The 21520-nt window shown below is 34.8% G+C and overlaps 1 protein-coding gene across 3 annotated transcripts in view; it reads left to right on the top strand.

The window, feature by feature from the left end:
• RPRD1A (regulation of nuclear pre-mRNA domain containing 1A) overlaps positions 1-21520 on the top strand; it is an 86751-nt gene that overhangs the window by 31233 nt on the left and 33998 nt on the right. For 2 of the 3 annotated variants that reach the window (XM_001497089.6, XM_023647665.2), the window contains exons 2-6: positions 4460-4589; positions 7971-8077; positions 8168-8265; positions 11204-11330; positions 11440-11615. In XM_001497089.6, coding sequence (XP_001497139.1) covers positions 4460-4589; positions 7971-8077; positions 8168-8265; positions 11204-11330; positions 11440-11615 — 638 coding nt within the window. Of the gene's footprint in view, positions 1-4459; positions 4590-7970; positions 8078-8167; positions 8266-11203; positions 11331-11439; positions 11616-13170; positions 18524-21520 lie in introns of those variants that run through there. The other variant, XM_005612847.4, reaches the window with a different exon arrangement.

Here is a 21520-nt window from a genome sequence, read left to right as displayed (position 1 = left end):
GAAATTAAATGAGGCTGTCCAACAGTTGTTAATAAATCTTTTTTGTTTCAGGATAATGGCTTTTCTTCTGATTTTTTCCTATAAGACCTACAGTGGTGCTCGTTTGTGCATGCATGTGTGTGTATACATGCATGGATATATATATTTGTTTATTCAGCTTTTTGCTTCTTCTCTCCAAGTAGAAAGCTTCCCCTGGAAAAAGTGTTCTTATGTTTATAGATACATTAAAATTTTAGCTGTTTGTTGTATTTATTAGCATTGTCATCTACTCTGGTTTTAAATTTCACTCTCCATAAAAACATTGATGATTGAGTTAGATTACGATTTGCTGCATCATATCAGAATGAGTAGGCATATGGTCTGTACAGTGTAAGAAAATAAGTAATGATCCTATCACTTTCTGATTATGAATAAGTAAAACTAGATATGAACTGATCATGAATTAGTGATATTGGAGGACATTTCTGTAATCTTTTGAGTGGCTAAGTTCGTTTCATATTGTTTATCTAATAGCCCGGACTCTTCTTTTTTGAAGCCTTGTAACTGATCTTTCTTTTATTTGAGTTGTTTGTGAATAATTATGTAACTGTTTCTTACTTGTGTGATGAACTGAATTTGTATTGCCTTTTTGGGGGATATGGTCAGCTTTTTAGATAATATTATGTTCTCATATGTTAGTCAAATTTTGTTTTTATTGTTATTTGTGTGTTTTGATGTACCTGTTTATTTAAGGCCCCAGGACAAGGGGTTATAGTTAGTACCCACCGGAGTTTAATTCAGAGTGGCAAGATATAAGACAATGATTCCTTGCAGTATAAATATTGACTGTTTCTTGTTTGGTTTCTACTTTATTAGTACAAATATAGCAGTATACACACATGCAGACACACTGTGATATAATATTATATTTATGATTGCTTCCAGTGTTGGTGTGATGCATTAAAGGGAGAAGGAATAAAGAAAAAAAGAGAGCTAACCTTTTCAGTGATGTGACCTATCACGTGCCAGTTTGTATGGAGCTTGCAGACTCCTCGTGAACAGGAAAGGTTATTTTTGACGTGTGCCCAGCGTGGTCCCTGGCGCACAGCAGACATTAAGTCAGTGCTAATTGACGGAATGGAAGATTTGGAAAATGGGTGTCTTTATAACGAACACTGTGAACGATAGAAACATAGGAAATGACTAGGTCAGACCCATGATTTCGCCTTATATTCTGTTGCCAATGGTTTTTTTCTTTAAAGAATTATGAAATGACTTCTTTGCCCTTTCTGTTAACTTTGTATGGTTTAATAACAATTTATGGCTCTGTTAATTTACAAATTATCAATTCATTTGAAAATCATTTTTGTGATTTTCTCCTGCAATTTCTTGTTGTGATTAGTTCCATTAGTTTATTAACTTGCCCTACATAAATGTATACATAGTTTTAAATGGAAGTAAATTTTTTTTTCTCACAAAATTTAGAAAGGGGTATAAATTATGGAAATTTCTAGGTATTTCTCATATTTTAGCCTAGGTTTTACAAGGGAAAAAAATGAAAATAATGTCCCGGTATTTGCATCCCATACCAAATCCATGCTTCTGGTACAGTTTGTCCTTTGGAATATATTGGGAAATATATTTTGAAATCTGGTAAATTTTTCTTTAGTGTACATTGTGGAAACCATTCTGAGTTATTTATAAGAGATTAATAGCCCATGAATTTAAAAAACATTGTAAAATATATACTTTTTCATTTTTGTGGTAAAATATTCGCATAACATAAAATTTACCATTTTAACAATTTTTAAGTGTACAGTTTAGTGATATCATTCACACTTTTGTACAACCATCCATCTCCAGAACTCTTTTCATCGTACAAAACTAGAACTCTTTACCCATTAAGCAGTAACTTTCCATATCTCCCTCTCCCCAGCCCCTGGCAACTTCCATTCTACTTTCTGTCTCTATGAATTTGACTATTCTAGGCACCTTATATAAGTGGAGTCAAACAGTATTTGTCTTTTTGTGACTGACTTGTTTCACTTAGTATAATGTCCTTTGGGTTAATCCATTTTGTAGGATGTGTAAGAATGTCCTCTTTTTTTTGGTAAGGAAGATTGGCTCTGAGCTAACATCTGTTGCCAGTCTTCCTCCTTTTGCTTGAAGAAGATTGTTGCTGAGCTAACATTTGTGCCAGTCTTCTTCCACTTTGTATGTGGGATGCCACCACAGCATAACTTAATGAACGGTATGTAGGTCTGCACCTGGGATCAGAACCTGCAAACCCTGGGCCACTGAAGTGGAGCACGCAAACTTAACCACTATTCAACTGGCCTAGCCCCAAAATGTCCTTTCTTTTTAAGGCTGAATAATATTCCTTTTGTATGTATATACTACATTTCGTTTATCCATTCATCTGTCAGTGGACTCTTGGTTGCTTCTACCTTTTGGCTGTTGTGAATAATGCTGCTAACATTCTAAAATATTTTGATTGAGTTGCTACTTAATATTCTCAAAAGGTAACATCCTCTTTTGTTTATTACAGGAGGCATAGTCTAGTTGATAAGAGGGAGTGCTTTGGAATTGGACTTTTTGGATTCAAATGCTGGCTGATAGCTTGCTGGTTATTTCAGTGTGGGCACATAACCTTTTTGATGTCTATTCAACTGCTAACTTCAGATAAATAATGGTACCTTACATTTTTTGATTAAATTAGGTAATATATGTTAAGTGCTTAGAGTATTGTGTAACACATAGTAAAAGTTGATAATTGTTACTGTTGTTTAGGAAAAAGAGCCCATTAGATCAGGTGCTCACTCAAAAGTACTGCAGGCACTCTCCCAATTAGGTAGTAATAAAAATTTGAGTTTTTAAACTCACTTTGATGCTGAGAAGGCAAATACTTGAATTAAATAATACCAGCCTTTTCTTTGGGCAGGAGTAGGTAAAAAAGGGACAGGGTTGAATATTGGGAAAGTTGCCATTGTTATCATCTTCATGGGAAAGGGTCCTGGTATCTTAACCAGTTGTACTGTGGTTTATCTAATGAGACGAGCCAGAAGAATCAGAAGTTGGTCTCTGTTATTGCCGCCTCTTCCTTATCTTTATTCTGTGCCAGTGACTTTCAAAAGCATGAAAAGTGATGAGCCACAACTTTAGACAGGCAGACGAAGTTATGCAATGTACGGCACAGGTTTGTAAAGTCTGATCGGTTGTGACTCAATATTTTACCGTTTTTTGTGAGAAGATTGGGCCGCTAGTTTCCCCCTCAAGAAAGATGTGAACTCAGAAGTGGTTTTTAATATGTTGAACGCTTAAATTTTAAATTGAATGCTCAAATCTACAGTACCAAATGAAGCCTGCCCAAGTTTTTGTCTTAAATCCAGTAAACTGGCCCACACGAGCAGTGCAGTGGATTATCAGTCCTGCATGTAAGTCCCTACACCATTGTAATGTGCATGCCACAAAGTATGATGCTTCTGAGTATAAATGTACAACTTTGAATGTTTCAGGTTTAATTCTAGTAAAATTATATTAAGGAAAGTCAGTATAAAAGGTTATTTTCAACTAAATATTCCTTTTGTATATGAATCTTGTTTGAGTCATATTCAATAGTAATATGCCACTTAACATTGTAACCAGTAAAAATGTATTCTGGCCCACAGTGGTTGACATCTTGTTCAACAAGATTTTAGAAGGATGACTACGCCCACGGAACGTAGTGAGTAGGGTCATATTTTTGTCGAGATGAATTCAGTTATTTAAGGCCATGTAATCCAAAGGGGGAAACTTCGCCCATCTCCCTAACGTTTATTGTATTAGCTTGGCAAATACTTATTTCATAAACAAAAAAATATGTAGTTGATTGAAATGATGTCTCTTTCAGCCTGTTTTACATTTTGTACTCTTTTGTTTCACAATAACTTAATAATTGATTTTTAAATCAGCATGGGTATTAACAATCATAAATTCAAGATTTAGGGTACCATCTTAATAACATGACCAATCGCCATTTTATTTTAAATGTCTACATTTCATATACTGTGTAATAGTTTTAATAAAATTTAGCAAGGATGGAGTCACAGAGATGCAATTTTATACAGGCATGAGGATTTCAGTGTATAAAACTATTAGTTTGGGAATAGTGATAAGACTAGCAGTCAAGGATAAGTAGTTTGGGTGACTTAGTAAAACTCCAAGGAAATAAAAAGATGTTTCATTGACTACCTCTGCCTCTTGAGTTCTCTTTTTTCCTCACATGATTGATCTTCAGAAAGCAGAGAGTAGTTATCTTGGTGACTTAAAGAATAGTGACTTGATAAGTTTGGTAGTACAATGACAAACTAGGGTTGAACATGGTACATAAAGGTTAGTAGGTTTGTCGTAGTTTTCAACTGCTTAATTCAGGAATTGAGAAAGTTATGTCAAGTTAAGTGAGGATATTTTAAGTAGATTTTTAAATTTTTTTATTTTTCAGCCAAACCAAACAGGAAGCTTACTTTTCTCTACCTAGCCAATGATGTCATTCAGAACAGCAAAAGGAAGGGGCCGGAGTTTACAAAAGATTTTGCACCAGTTATAGTGGAGGCTTTTAAGCATGTTTCAAGGTATGATAATTGTTCTGGATACTAGGTAATCTGTTTTAAATGTATCATATGTCCTTTTGCTAAAATTTTCCAGAAGCCATTAAAATAAAAAACAGGGAATGTATTTCTTTGAAGTTTTCATTTGAAATTACCTGTCAATGGCATTTGTAAATGTGTTAAATACTTTCTGTGAAGGAAAATTTTTTTTGAACTGTTGCTAAGGTGGGCATTTGGAGTACTTGAATTACAGCTTTCCTTTAAGAGACCAAAAGCAACTGCCATATTGAAGTGAACTTCATTAAGAATGAATGAAGGTGTTGAATTGAAAATTCGTGTGTTTATAAAGCTATCAGTGTTCCAACTAATATTTCTGGATAAACTTAGTACCCTTTCCCCTCATGTTGCTTATAATGATTTTAAGGGTTTCTAGTGTGTGGGTGTATGTCATAACATTTTTAAATGCTTTGGAAATAGAGAATATTTAAAATAATCATAAACTCGTTGAAAAATTTTGCTACGGAAAAATTCTGAGAGTAGAAGTCTTTGGCTTATGCCCTTTTTAAATGCTTATTTCCGAACATTATATGCAAATATTTGTTAGATTACTTGGTAAGCATTATTGGGGTAGACTGTTAAATTAGTCTAAATTATAGAATTCAGTGGTGAATGATGATCTGTGTTGAATGATTTAAGGATGAAAATATACTCATCAAATGCCCTGCAATTTTAGTCACACTGGGTGCATTTTTTAAAAATTATAAGAGTATGAAATACTGCTGAATGTTGTTTTCTTAAATAAATATTATTTATCCTTCAGTTTAGGTACTGTCTTCAACCAACTTTTCAGACGTTAGTGTTTCTTAGAGTTCAGTCCTAGAGCCCCTTCTGGAGTTATATTCTTCACTTGCCCTCTGGGCAATTTTATATGCTGCATGTATTTTCTTGTTATCCACACCCTAATAACTCACTGCAGTCTGGATTTTTTTTTCCTTTGTTTTACTTAATCGAATTTCTAGTTGTATGCCTCCAAACATCTCAGACTCACTGTCTGATATCGAACTCCTTATGTCCTTGCTCCCTGTCAAGCTTGCTCCTCTAGGCTTCACTCTCTTCGTGAATGGCAACTTCATCTATCCAGATGCCCACACAAGAAATTATGTGTCATCTTTAACTCTCTGTAATATTGAGATTTATAATATATACCACTCTTCTTTCTTGTTCACTCCCCTTATTCCATATAATACTTATAGTTCCTTCAGTTCTTTAAATTTGTTTCCATTCCAGTTACCACAATGTCATTTCTATATAATTGCAGAAGTAGCCTCCGGTAGTGTTTACTCCATTTAGGAAACTCTAGTCAGAGTTGCAGAGCTGATCATAACACTCTCCCTTGCCTTTGAGTGGTTCTCATTTGTCCTAGAGATCAAGTCTAAAGTCCGGAGCAAGACTTAAGATGTTCCTGTCTGCATGGCCCTGTCTCCCTCATCCCATTCCTGTGTCACATTTCTTCCATACATACACCCTGTAGTCTACAGTTTAAGCTAAGTCAACCTCTTTTAGTTCTTTCTGCCTAAGATTTTATGTATGTTATGTCTCCCTAGAATTTATTAAAATATTTATTGACTGCCTACTCTGTGCTAGACCCGGAGCATACAGTAGTGAACAAAATTTCTAGTGAAATTTACATTTCAGTGAATGACAAAGTTAATAACTAGATAGATAAGTGAATATATATTATAATGTCAAAAGATAAGTACTATTAAGAAACATGAAGCAGGGAAGGAACGAGAGAGTGTGGCGGTGGTCATTTATTGTTGTTAGTACCCACGAGTCTATTCCAACTCCTAGTGACCCTGTGTATACCACAGCAGAACTCTGCCTGGTCTTTTTGTGCCATCCTTTCACCTTTCATGCTTTATCAGACAATGCTTTGCTGCTATTCATAGGGTTTTCATGGCCAGTTTTTTTTGCAAGTGGGTGGCCAGGTCTTTCTTCCTAGTCTGGTCTAGCCTGGAAGCTCTGCTGTAACTTGTCCACCACGGGTGACCCTACTGGTATTTGAAATACCAGTGGCAAAGCTTTCAGCATCACAGAAATACACAGCTGCCACAGTGTAACAACCGATGGACACAGGTGATGTGGTTCTCTGACCAGGAACGAATATCCAGGCCATGGTGGCTAATGCACCAATCTTTTTTTTTTTTTTTTTTTTTTTTTTTTAGGAAGATTAGCCCTGAGCTAACATCCTCCTTCTCCTCATGCTGCCAATTCTCCTCTTTTTGCTGAGGAAGGCTGGCCCTGAGATAACATCCGTGCCCATCTTCCTCTACTTTATATGTGGGGTGCCCGCCACAGCATGGCTTACCAAGTGGTGCCATGTCCGTACCTGGGATCCGAACCGGCAATCCCTGGGCCATCCCCAAATGCACCAATCTTAACCACTAGACCATTAGGGCTGGCTGCTCAGTTATATCACGAAGTAAAGAATGACTCTTTGGGGGAGATAGCATTTGAACAGAGACTAAAGGAAAGGATGAGCCATTTGACTCTAGAAGGAAAGGATTCTAGGTAGGGAGAATGTATTTAGGGAATGTGGACTGAGACGGAGCCAGGAAGAAGAACATGTCCACCTTGTGGCCCAGGATAAGAATTGTGGTTTTATTCTTGGTATGATTGGTAGCTCAAAGAGGATTGAGAGCAATATGATCTGATTTACGTTAGTAGAGAAGAGAGTGAAAGAGTAGAGCCTGGGATACCAATGAGAAGACTCTTAACAAAAATCCAGGCAAGAGATAATAGCGGCTTAGTCTACAGTGATAGTGATGTAGGTGGTAGGAAGTGGCTGAGAGTAGTCTGTTTCCCAATGTCCTGTATAGCCACAATCTTCAGATCTCAGATTAAATATCACTTCCTCACATACCCTTCCTGATCTTTCTGGAACTGAGCGAAATCTGTTACACGTATCTTTAACACCTTGTTCTCTTTTGTGGCACTTATAGATAACAGCTGCCATAAAGCTCCATTTGTATCTTCAGTGTCAAAGATAGTGGATTGATCAATAAATGTTTGTTAAATAAATTTAAAAAATCACCTATTAGAAATCTTCCTAGCTTCATGTTCAGCCCCCATTAGGTTAGGGGCATCTTTGTAAACTCCTATTAGCTGGTACTAACACTTTTACATTTTTTGTAATTATTTGTTTAATAATATGTCTATAAGCTCTTTAAGGGAAGCGGGGGATTATGTCTGTCTTGATCACTTCAACCCTGAACTCCTACTGGTCACATAGTGGTACTCAGTAACTTTTTTCAGGGAATGAGTGACTAATTGTATTTAAAATCATCATTACCTTTTCCGTAGCACTATGCAGTTTTACTGTTAATATTTTTATTTTTTCTTTAGTGAAACTGATGAAAGTTGTAAGAAGCACCTTGGAAGAGTGTTATCTATTTGGGAAGAAAGATCTGTTTATGAAAATGATGTATTAGAACAACTTAAGCAAGCTCTGTGTAAGTACAATCTTTTATGATAATCTTTTATCATGATCTCTTCGTTAAAATGTATTCTTTCATTAAAACTTAAATGTTACTTCAATTCAGATGGTGATAAGAAGCCTAGGAAGCGAACTTATGAACAGATAAAGGTGGATGAAAATGAAAACTGTTCCTCTCTGGGATCTCCAAGTGAACCACCACAGGTAGTTTTTCTCTTAGGGGAGTTACGTTACTATTACTTCATGTGGCCACCAAGATTTATTAATTTCAATGTTTTATTTCTGTAAATTGATTTTTATTATAATTCTTACAAGAAAGAAACTGTGTGAATATCTCTTATTTTCTGATCAACAAATTGTTTATGTTTAATGCAGTATGTTGTGTATTGTATATTAGGCAGTTGTATTTTGCATGGAAAGAGTATTTCTGATTGCTAAGTATAATTAGGTCTGGTGACATATCCACCATTTAAACAATTTCCTTTTAAATAAATAAGACACTGTGTGTTAAGGCTATTTTGTTCTATGATTTAAGTACACTAAAAATTCCAGTCCTAGAGATAAACACTGCCCTTTTTAGTCTTTTTGCTTTTAAACATGTAAAAATGAGTGTTAGAGCAACAAGTATGTATTCATATGGTTTTAGTAACTATATAGAACCATGTAGTTCCATGGTAAAATAACTTGAATTAGAATCATTATCTTAGTACCCTTTGTCCTCTCAGGTTGGTACAGTAAGTATAGCATTCCTTAGCCATCAGATAATTCCAGAAAGACATTTTTAATTTTTAATTATGTGGCATTGAGTCTTAAAGCTTCCTCCTTCTATGTTTCAAACATATAGGAGGGACAGATAAAATTTAAAAGGAGAAAATGAAGACATAGCCATACCCTTAAAACAAGGTAAATATCTTCGTGGGCTAGAAATGATACAGAAACACAACTCAATATATGAGCCAGGGAGTGGTTCCTACTGAGCTTTGGTCTGGAAGCAGACACAGGTTGCCGGAAATTAGTATGTTATGGGGTAACAAGCTCACAGTGCTCTCTGGGAGTTGGAGGACTGGACCCGAACTCACTGCATGGAACCAGGGCCTGGATGGAGTTCTTTCCCCCATGAAAGGAGTTTGAAAGAAAGATACAACTGATTACTGCCTAGAACTGTGGATCTATATCGGTGTTAGTACTAAGGAGACAGAAAGAATCCGACCAAGGAGGTCAGCTAGGATCTGAACCAAGCTATCTCTTGGCTCAGTGACAGGAATGCTGAAGCCTACGTGGTCGCTATGGACAAGAGCTTGAATAGAAAAGTAATAAGAACATAAGATTTGGAAGAACTCTAGGTTTGTATCTCTTTCCAGTTTGGTAATAATTCACAACAGAGAAGCACTTTGTGCCAAGAGCCCCATTATGATTCCATGAATAGTAGTTTATCTGAGTTCTAGATACAGGGTCTGACCCACTCCTATTCTCCCTGATGAAAAAGTAACCTCAGTTGTACTTAGGAGTATCTTTGAGTAACTGTCTGACTTCTCTAGTACTTGTATAAAGTGCTATTGCTTTTCATTTTATAATGACCATTTTGGATTAGCTGTACTGCTGAATTCTCCATGGTTTAGTTTTGTAGTGACCATTTTATTTATGTCATTCTTTATAAGAATGACTAAATTTTCTCTTTGTAGGATTCATTTTGAACTCATTTTATTCTCCTCTGTTAGTGTTGTTTCAGACAACTTTGCATTCTTATTTGATCCTTGACCCAGCATTGGGAACTTAGAATGAACTTGGTAGGGATGCAAAGGTTTGGTGAAAGTAGGTTGTAGTTAAAGCATTCATGCATTGTCAAGACCATCAAGCCAGGTTTCTTCTAAGAACTCTAGAAAATTTTAGAAATTTTTAAGACTGATTAAAAATAATAATATATAAGTTAATTGGGGCACCATGAGAAATAAGCTTCCTGGTAATTGTCATTGCTTTTAAGCTCACTTTCATTGTGGAGGGGCTACATCTTATAATGAAATTATTTTTTTAAATATTGAGATTTTAAACACATAGTAACGGATTTAAAAGCACACTTGGGATAGTATATTTCTTATTAGATTCCGTTCATTCTTGTCATGTTCAATCATTTGCTATGTTGTAGACTCTAGTGATAGCATTTTTTATAAGGGAATAGCTTAAAGAAAAATCGGTAACTGACTATCAGTATCATCTTAATATGTACACAGAATTGATAATTTGTGTGTGTAATTTCCTAGTGTTCTAAGATCAAGTCTTAGAGATTAAAAAAAGGAAAAAAGGAGGTAGGAGGGGATGGAGGCTAGTAAAAAGAAAGTTTACTCATTTTGTTTTGGAATAACTTTATAGACATGAATTGTGAAATCCCCAATTTCAAAGGCAAAGACTTACCCTTCCCTCTTAATTATAGCTGGTAAGAAAAGGGTGCAATTAAAATATCCTAATGATAAAATAATTTTTATATGTAAGCATTATATAAATATTAGTCCTCAAATATGTGGAACTTTGTAATATTTTAATGATCTTATTAACAAACCATAGAATCGTTGAAGACACCATATTTGAACGTATTCCAAAACTACATTTCTCTTGTGCTTTAATTACATCAGTTAGAAATGGAATCTGGGAGACTCTTCTATGTTGTGGTAGAAGATGATGTGTATCCTCCTTCCCCCAATATCTAATTTAGTATTGAAAATTCTTCTCATGTATACTAATATAATGAATATATCATACCTAAAACTTGTATCCTCCAGGTTAAAATTACAGCCTGCCTTCCCTTTTCCTACTGTATGTATATGGCATATAAAGTAATCTCATCATTTTAATAGTCAGATAATTAGTTTTACGCTATCTGTCTCCACTGCTGGAATATGAGCTCCTCAAGGCCAGGGGCCATGTCTCATTTATATGTTTCCAATTTATATGTTTCCAGTACCTAACAAAGTGTAGCTTCTTTTTCTTAATATATATACGAAATGGACTGTCTTTGAAAGCAGTTTATATTTGAAACTTTGAACTAGTAAATAACCCGTAAGGATTAAGGAATATGAAATAAATTTCAGGTCTTTTGTCTTTGTTTAAGCCTCGTTTATTTTGATTCTAAAGCTGTGTGACTTTTTAGACTCTGGATCTCGTTAGAGCACTACAAGATCTGGAAAATGCGGCTTCAGGTGACGCAGCAGTTCGTCAGAGGATAGCGTCCTTGCCTGTTGAAGTTCAGGAAGTGTCCCTACTAGACAAAATAACAGGTGAGAAAAGAAGATGTGGTCTGGCACTGTTTTGGGAGTCAGAGTGAGGGAACGGCATATGGTGTTGTTTTTGTTGTGTAATAATTTTATTATTCTGTGCTTTTCTTAGATAAAGAATCTGGAGAAAGGCTTTCTAAGATGGTAGAGGATGCGTGTATGTTGCTGGCAGATTACAATGGCAGATTGGCGGCTGAAATAGATGATAGGAAGCAACTCACTCGAATGTTAGCAGATTTTCTTCGTTGTCAAAAGGAAGCCCTTGCAGAGAAAGAGCATAAATTGGAAGTGCGTAACCTTTTCCTTTTTTAGTGTTTATTTACTTTTTCAGTAGGGATTTTAAAATATTTTAATGTTCCTGCACATTTTGCATTTTTTTGACATAGACCTTTTTAGACAGTGGCCCAGGTAAGCTACTCCTTGCATTAACTGGTTTCTTTCTACTTGACCCAAATTAACCTGCGTAAGTAAATTTAGAAATTTGGAATTAGCAGAATTGGTTGCATTTTAAAATTATTCATGTGAAATTCCGGTAGTAGTGATTCATCTCATGAGTAAAAACTCTTATCTTCAAGAACAAAAATAATAGGAAAATAGCAGTTGGTATAAAATCTGGTGTCAACTACACTAAATTATGGTTGTATTTATTTAATTCCTGTTCTGAGTACACGCAGTCTTTTGCGTGTACAATTGAAAAATAAAAGGACTTCTTTGGGCATAGAATTTGTTTGAGTCTGCTAGTCTACCTGTCCCTGAACAGTTCATCAGTTTTGCTTTGGAAGGTAGTTTCAAGTTACTCCCCATTCCATCCCTGATTCTGATGCTTGACATAGTCCCACCCCCCTCTTGGCTCATACACCCTTAGGGAGGAAGTCATTGTTCCTTTAAATTGAGCGATGATCAGTACTGTTGATGAGAAGTCTGGAGGTGCAGGGATAAAAAAAGAAACACTCCCATATTTTCTTTGAGCAGAGTAGCCATTGTCAGGGATGGATGGGCCAGATTTGATTTTATTTAATAGAATCTTTCACTTGACTAGTTCTTGTTTAAAGTGTTTACTTCTATAGCAGTTTCTTATTCTAATAATATGTAGGAGAATTTCTAATTTGTCTGGATCTATTTGCAGTCATGCGTCGCTTAATGACAGGAATATGATCTGAGAAATGCATCTTTAGGCCATTTCATTATTATGCAAACATCACAGAGTGTACTTACAAAAACCTAGGTGGTATAGCCTCCTACACATCTAGGCTATATGGTACCAATCTTAGGGGACCTCCGTGGTATATGTGGTCTGTTGTTTACCGAAACATCACTCTGCAGCGCATGACTGTATTTAGAGACAGTTCTCTGTAAATTTTTAGGTATGTTATAATACTGCCTGTCTTTATTTACTTTTATTTATTAGTGTTTAGTTCTTGTTTCAGCAGTCTCTAATTGTGCCAAAGGTGATTGCTGTTTCTACCTCTGAGAACAACCACTTGATTAAGGATCAGCAGCAGGGCTCTCCCACCCCAAATTCTCAGCTCTTAATTTAGCATTACCTCTTTTCAGTTTGCTCCTCCTCTGCTCACATATACACTCTCAGAGTGTAGTTTGTTGGCACCAGCCTCTACCTTTAGAGAAGTTGCCCAATTCTACATAGAAAGGAAAAGATAGACTTTTTTTAAAGGATACATTTGATAGTTAACTTGCCAGTTCTTGATCTTGTGATGAAACTTCAACCTTAAACATGTTGTTACTTATTTCATTGTTAGTGGAATTAAGGGTAAGTAATGTCATATGATTTTTGTCTTTAGTTTTTGGTATGGTTTCTTTAACTTCTATTGAGCTTCTGTTGCAGGTGTTGGACATGGGCGTATCTTCTAACGATGTCATCATCATTAGCATATTCTTCCTGCTAAAAATAAATATCAAACTCCAAAGCCTGTATTGTCTCATGTTTTTGAAAATTGTAAAGAAGACCGGAACTTTGTTATTCTACTTTATACTGCTTTCTCACTTAAGTTGGTTATCACTGATTACAAAAATAGAGTTTTGTGTTTGAAATGTAAGTGTAGAAAAAAAATCAGATACTACTCCCAACCCCCTCTTTTCCCAGTGCTTTCCAGCCAGATTTCATAGTTGATAGTTACAGGTGGTGAGACTGACAATAATAATATTTACCATGTGTTAGGTACTGTTCTGAGCACTTCACATACATCAGCTCATTTAATCATGTATGGCAGGAAATATTATTATCCCCATTTTACACATAAGGAAACCGAGGCACAGGCAGATTAAGTAACTCGCCCAGGGTCACAAAGAGGTAGTAAATTGTTTAGAACCCAGGGAATCTGCCACCGAAAGTGCGTAATTTGCTTCCAAGTTTTACTTAAGGCAATGTAAGGTGACAGCAAAAGCTAAAGCACTCTCTCTCCAACTCTTTCTACTTACCCCCTCCTCACAGTCACTGTTTTGAAGTAAAGTGTTCTAGGAACTTTCTTCATTGTTTTAGCATGACTAGATTTTATCATAGGAAGAAACCACTTAAATTATGTTAAATGTTTTTTACATATAAAGAAATACTTAAGATTTCTAATAAACCAGGAAGTTATTCCACAGAACTCTTTGTAAATTATCATTTATAATTAAGCGATTCCTTTGTCAGAAGATATGAAAATGCTTTGAGATATTTAGACATTTTTTTTTGTACCAAGTAGGTGGCATGACTTTGAAGTTGAGGCCGAGATGTCAAGATTTTTACTTACCATATCAGCTGTGATATCATCAAATAGTTTTCAGTTACTGTGCACCTTTGAACATGAACTGTGATTGCCATGTAGTAAGGTGTCATTAATTGCTCTCTTTGTTGTTGTTGAAAATGGGACTTGAAGTTAAAGTATCAGTTCAGGAATTGGCTATTTCATATTTCTTAAAGAGGCCGCTATTAAAGCATTTGTGATAAATGAAAACATGAAGGTTTAAAAAAACTTCGGAAATTATGAATCATCATTTTTTAAACTTGTGACTAGCTGGTTATTAAACAGATAACTTAAAACAGACAATGTCTAATTTATATTTATAAAATCTATTTTATAGATTGCTGTAGGAATCATTTATTCAGAAGTCGAAATTATTGCATAAACTATTGTTCACCCAGCTTATTATCTTGGAGGGCATTTATGGATAGGGGAATTAAAATGACATTTTGATTTTTATGTTTTTGGAGAGAGGGCAAAATAGAGATCAGAATTGTTCCATATTCAATGAGATTATGTCTTACCTTTGTTGCTCTATTTTGAATACTTCTTTTTCATGGTACAGTTGGTATAGGGAAACATGCTTTTATAAAATCCGTTTATCTTGTAGTACATTCATCTATTTTAAATTGCTAGACTTCCATAGAAAATTGATTTTCTAGTCTATGGAATAGATTTCCATGGAAAATTGAAAATCACAATTTGAGGGCTCTTAAAGGGAGAAATCAAATCATAGTTCCAAGTTCTAGAAGTCAGGATAGGAAAGCTGTCAGAGAGGAAAGTGTTTATCTTTTGCAGACTTACGTCAGTCTATTTAGGTTTACTTTTTTTACGTCAGTCTATTTAGGTTTACTTTATTTAAAAAATGAGGACGTATTATTCATTGTATGAATATTTATTTAAGTCTGTCTGTCTTCTCATGATGTCAGATTGCATCCATTGAGTTACTTTTATTAGTTTTGTGCATTATAGGTAGTACTACAGAAAACATCCTGGTGATCCAGGTTTGTATAGTTGTGCAAGTACATCTGCAGGATTGGTTCTTAGAAGTGAAATAGAATAGCGGGGTCAAAGGAAATGTATGTTTAAGTGTTGAGAGTGTACTCAAGCCCTGTGTTTTTAAGCACCTTGCAGTGTGAGTGCATCTTTTCCTATGCAGCATTGCCCACATTGAATGTCAGTGATCTTTAAGTTTTGGCATATCTAATAGGCTAAAAATTATTCTTTTTTCCACTCAGATTGGTCATCTTCAAAAAATATTTATTAGACTTTTTATTTCTGCTGCGAATTCCCTATGTAGTTGACTGCTTTTCTATTTGGTTTTGTTTGTGTATTAATATTTGTCTTTGCCTTTTTAGATTCTGGGCTTTCTGGACATAGTTAAGATGGCCTTCTCAATTCCTAACTATAAAAGTACTATGCTATTTTTTTGTAGGCTATTTTTCCCCAATAATTTTATTCATTAGAACTTTTTGTTCGTGGTATGTATGATGTAGGCATCTCACTAATTGTTTGAAAGTGATAGGAAATGTCCCCATCTCATTTATTGATTAATAATTAGTGGGAATGCAGTTATTTATTCCACTGGCCCATTTGTTTTACCCACTGTTAATTATGCATTAGGTTTTTGTTTGTGTTACTTTTTGGTGTTGTTCATGTCTGTAATTTTAACTAATCATGATTACCGTGTATAAATTTTTTACTTCTCAATTATTATTTATACACATTTGCCTTCATATGTAATATTTTAAATGACAACATTTTGCTAAGTAGACATTTCTTAATTTTCTTGGCCTTTTCCCTGTTTTTGGACATACTGTTTGCTTTTGTTGTCTGTCCTTTATCTGCTAGACAGTATTTTCCAGGTTTTTCAGGAGAGCTTACTTTTATAAAACTTTTTGTTTTCCAAAAAGTTTAATTTCCGTTTTTTTAAATGCTTAAGATAAATTTGTTTTGCCTAAGACATTTAATGAAATTCCTGTGTCACACTCTATTAATGTAGGAAATAATGTTTTAAATATATAGCACTGAAAATGCAGATTTAAAAATCTGTTGCTGAAGGTGTTATCTGCATGTAGCTTTTTGATGATTATCATCAAATTATAAATATTATTCAAGGGCGTATGTAAGAAGTATATGGAACTGACTATGGAATCTTTCATCTGTGATTCAGTTATTTCTTTACATTTTACTCTGTTTTCCATTGAAACCATATTGTTTAAATTTAGAGGTAATTTGATAAGATGGAGCTATGTGGATTTTTCAAAGAAGCAAATGTTACTAGTTTCTTAATGGTTTCTAACATTATTTTTTGAGATCTAAATATTATTAAGTCTAAAATTTTTTATGGTTAATTTAGCCATTTTCCAAGAACCATGTAAATCTTTTAATTATTTTGATTGATTATGCAAGTAATCTATTTTCATTGTAGCAAAAAAGCTACATAAGCAAAAGGCTAGGCCTATGTACTGGCTCCGTGTATTATTTTGTATATTGTCCTTTTCATGTAATATATTATGTGTGTTTTATCATGTCACTATTTTCCTTTTTAATGTATGGATGTATCATAATTTAACTACTGTATGTTCTTATGACTATTTGTTTCCGTTGCTTTGCTCTTATAAACAGTATTGCAGTGACATCTCTAGTTAACTCTTTTACTCACATATATCATCTCTTGTGATAAGTTCCTAAAGATGAAATTGCTGATTCATGTTAAAGACTTGATACATGTTACCAATCTGACTTTCAGTAAGATTGTACTAAATCATTGTCTTTGATGATTCCTAAATATTATCTATATGTCTTCTCAGCCATTCTCTCCAGAGAAAATGCATCACATTTGCTGGGTAGATAACATAGGGCCTCTGTTTTCAGAACTGTGCCTTACCTCTAATCTGTGTGATTTGGATCTCCAAATGCAGATATTTGGCTTAGTTTCTTATCCCTCATCTTTTGGCTCTGTGGGATAAGTGTTTTAAGAGATTGATGTAAAGATTTTTAATTGATCCTTATTGTCAGCCTTAAGACTCAGCATTACATTTCAAGGAGCTTGGTTATCTCAAAGTCCTGAGCCTGTCCAGACTTCCTCAGATGAATTGCATTACTTTTGATCATTATCCCTTCTTTCAGTTTTTTCCATCTTCCAAAAGTTTCCTGATATCTGTGTACTGTGGTTGCCTCATCTCCATTTTCGTGGGTTTATGCCTTTATAAATTGCTTTATTATTTTAGTGGCTTTTTGGGAGAGAGTGGAGATAAACGTGAGTTCAATTTGTCATATAAATGAAAGGCCTTTTGTGTCTAAATAAATAGAACTATAATATATATGTTTCATAACTCCTGCCAAATCACGCTTATCTAAGTGGATGTCATTCATGGCCTGGATTGTTAACAACTGATCTTCCTTTTCCCTCTCTTAACCCCCTACATCACTGCAGCCAGATTGATCTTTTAAGAAGAAATCAGATGTCATCATACTTTGTTTAAAAAAAAAAAAGATTCTCCAGTGCTTCCCTGTACACTTTTGGATCTTATTTTAAACTCCATATATGGCTTTGAGCTCACTAGTCATGAGTCTCCATTTAACCTCATCTTGTACCATCTCACAGGCCTGCATTTTGTTCTTAAAGCAGTGAAGCATGTTCTCACATCAGGGTTTTTGTTTTGCTAATTGCTGACAGAGTGGCTGGGATGCTCTTTCCTGAGCTTTTCTCGGTTCCTTTTTTCATTCAGGTTTATGTTGCTGTGTCACCTCTTTTCCATTCATTTGGTTCCACTGACCCTTTGTCCTGCCCCCCTTCCTCCTGTCCCCTCCCTCCCACTGTGTTACATTGTCATTTTGTTTTTTGTTTTTCCTTCATAGTACTTATCACTATTTGAAAATTTAAAACTTTGTATAGTTGGTTATCCTCTGTACCTGCCTCTAGAACATGAACTCCATGAGAGGAAGAACTTTGTTTTGTTTTCATGTTTATTGCCATATCCTCAATATACTTGGAGCAAAACCTTTCTCCTGGTACACACACGGGTGTTTCTGTTGAGCAAATAAATGCTAGTAGGCCACTAAATGATGAATGCATGTATGGAATACAAATGTAATTTGCAAGAAGTCTATAATATTTTAAACTGGTGATTTATCTTGTGATTAAATCAGAAAAGAATGATACTTTAATAAATAAAAATGATTAAAGATACTTGAGACTTTTGAAGAAAATTGTATCCAGCACAATAGGTTAACTAATTTTTAAGTCATATTAGTATAGTCCAATACTTAAAAAAAAAAAAGTGGTTTGTGTGTTCACAGACCTCAGTTTCTAGGACTGCAGCTGAGCATTTTGAACAAAGGAATGAATGGCTATTTTAAAATTGTAAAATTTTGTAAATTTGCCCTTTTTTTCCTTCAGAATAAAACATGAACAATGTGTTAGAAAACATGAAAAACAAATGAACAGTCCTCAGCAGTGCTTCAGTACTAAGTTTGTAAGTCGGCAGTGATACCTCCTGGGAGAACCGGTGCCATGAATAAAATCAGTCCTTAAGCCAGTGTTCTTTCTTTTACGGAAAGAGAAGAGTTTAAGCTGTAATTGCCTTCTGCCTGTTCACTCATTCATGTACTGAAGTGATAATAGTAACACCCTTCAGTAGAGGCATTGTGATTAAAGATTTATGCATATAAAGCATTTAGCATCCTGCCTGAGGCAAAGTAAGTGCTCAATAACTGATATCCACTGCTATCATTTGTTGTTACTGTACCAGCTTAGAGTTCTTAGGAGTGAGATGAGATTGAAAAGTAGATTGGAGCCAAATTGTGAAGGGCACTGAATGTCAGGCTGAGGAGATGGCTATAAGTCCAAAGGGTAGAGAGGAGTGGTGGCATTGGCACTGTTTGAAAACCTGATTGTAGTTGCTGAGTGGGTTAGAATGGTGAAAGATTTGCAATATAGGGAGACCAGATAGGACTTGATTAGAAAATTTTATGTCGTGGGTCATAAAGGCCTGAACTATAGTTGATGATAGCAGTGAGAAAATGAACATGCAGATGGGGAAACAGTTGAATCACCATAATTTGTTAATTCGATCTGAGGGTAGGGGAGGAGGGGGAATGAGTGATAAATGAGATTTCGAAAACCATAGGGCGCAAATGATTCTGGCATTAACCGGAAGGATATTAAACTAGGGGACTAATTTGGGCGGGGAAAGGATGATTTTGGTTTTAGGTAGGTCAATAAATGAAAGTTTTCTTTTTTATTTTTAGTTGTAAAAGTAGTACATGCTCCTCAGTTTAGAAACTAGTGATAAGTACACACAGATACCACCTAAAATTTCATCATCCCTTGAGTAACCTTTGACAAGATTTGGAAGATGAAGTCATACAGTACATGGTATTTTATACATTGTCTTTTTTGCACATTTATTGTAAACACTTTACCATAATTATAAATATTCTTATTTTAATAGTTGTCATTTTTGTAAAGACGTATTTCTTTAACCAGCTACATATGGTTTAGCAATTGTTTTTTCCAGTTTCTTGGTATTGAAAAATACTGTTTTGAATCACCTTTTACCTAAATCTTTGCTTATCTGTGGTAATTTTCTTGTAAATTCTTAGAAGTAGGGGGAAAAAAGAAAGCTAAAGCAATAAGGTGATACGATTTTTATGCTCAGTTCAGCTATGATTTAAGAAAACAAAATGGCATCCTTTGTGATGACAAGGGGAGGTAGAAGTGAGACTCTTACATATTATTGATGTAAATTCATGTGACCCAATCTGTGTGAATAACAGTTAACAGTAAGTATCAGAATTCCTTATTTTACATAATGATTTTTTCTGTTCTTGGCATTTTACTAGATCATTTAAATTGCATTATTCTCTAAAAGTAACTGGTTCGTAGGAGAAATTCTAGGAGAATTAAAGTGATAGTATAGTTTTTTTCATTAAAAAAATCGTGGTAAAACACAATAACATAAATTTGACCATCTTAACCATTTTTAAGTGTACAGTTTAGTAGTGTTAAGTCTGTTCACATTGTTGTGCAGCCCATCTCCAAAACTCTTTTCATCTCGCAATACTGAAACTCATTAAACAACTCCCCATTCTCCACCGCCCCCAACCATGACAACCACCATTCTTCTTTCTGTCTCTATGAATTTGATTACTCTAGATACCTTATATAAGTGGAATTATACAGTAGTTGTCTTTTTGTGACTGGCTTATTTCACTTAGCGTAATGTCCTCTAGGTTCACCTATGTTACATGTGCCAGAATTTCCTTCCTTTTTAAGACTGAATAGTATTCCATGATATGTATGTGCCACATTTTGTTTTCCCATTCATCTGTTGATGGATGCTTGTGTTTCTTCCACCTTTTGGCTATTGTGAATAATGCTGTTATGAACATGGGTTCATAGCAAATATCTCTTTGAGTCTTTGCTTTCAAATCATTTGGGTATATACCCAGAAGTGGGATTGCTGGGCCTTATGATAATTCTCTTTTCAATTTTTTGAGAAATCACCATACCATACTATACCATCCATAGTGGCTACACCATTTTACATTCCCACCAACAGTGCACAGAGTTCCAGTTTCTCCACATCCTCACCAACGCTTATCATTTCTGTTTTTGTTGATAGTAGCCATCCTAATAGGTGTGGGGCAGTCTCCCTTTGTGGTTTTGATTGGCATTGCCCTAATAATTGGTGGTGTTGAGCATCTTTTCCTGTGCTTATTGGCCATTTGTTTATCTTTGGAGAAATGTCTATTCAAGTGTTTCGTCCATTTTTTAATTGGATTATTAGTCTTTTGTTGTAATGTCATAGTATAGTTTAAGGTTGATGATACTTGTTACTAGACAGAGTTTGGAGATCATTTGATCCCCCTAGTACTGGAAGTGATTCTAGAACATTTCCCAAAAGATGAGACAGATGAGTTAGTTTCTCCTTGAATATTTCTGATGTGAACAAAGCACACTGTTTTGAGAGTAGTCTTTTCCATTTTCTGAACAGTTGCTAGAAATTTATTATATACCTTTTTATTTAAGAAATTTCACAAAAGTATTTGTTCGAATATATACTTTTATATGTGTGTGCACATGTACATTCATGCATTGAGGAACATGTGGGAGATAACCACAAATATTGAATGGAGGATAAAAACTACAACCTACTGTTGATAGTGAAAATGCATAATTCGAAATAATAACCCTCTTTTAGTTTGTTTCTTCCCTTTCCTCCTTCCAGACCAGTTTTGTTTATAGAATCTTAGATCCTTTTATTGGTCTGTAAATAGTAATTTTTCTTATTTTTTTTTTGTTTTATTACCATCATTCTTGTATTACTTGTCATTAAAAATTTCACTTGAAAAACTGTTCTAGTCAACTACAGCAGAATAGAAGACAGATATAGAAGTCATGAAGAGTAACAAAAGTAGTGCAAGTTCTTGCATGTCTGAGGG

The sequence above is a fragment of the Equus caballus genome, chromosome 8 (genome assembly GCF_041296265.1).
Source record: "Equus caballus isolate H_3958 breed thoroughbred chromosome 8, TB-T2T, whole genome shotgun sequence".
NCBI lineage: Eukaryota > Metazoa > Chordata > Mammalia > Perissodactyla > Equidae > Equus > Equus caballus.
This window is presented reverse-complemented; position numbering and strand designations above follow the sequence as displayed.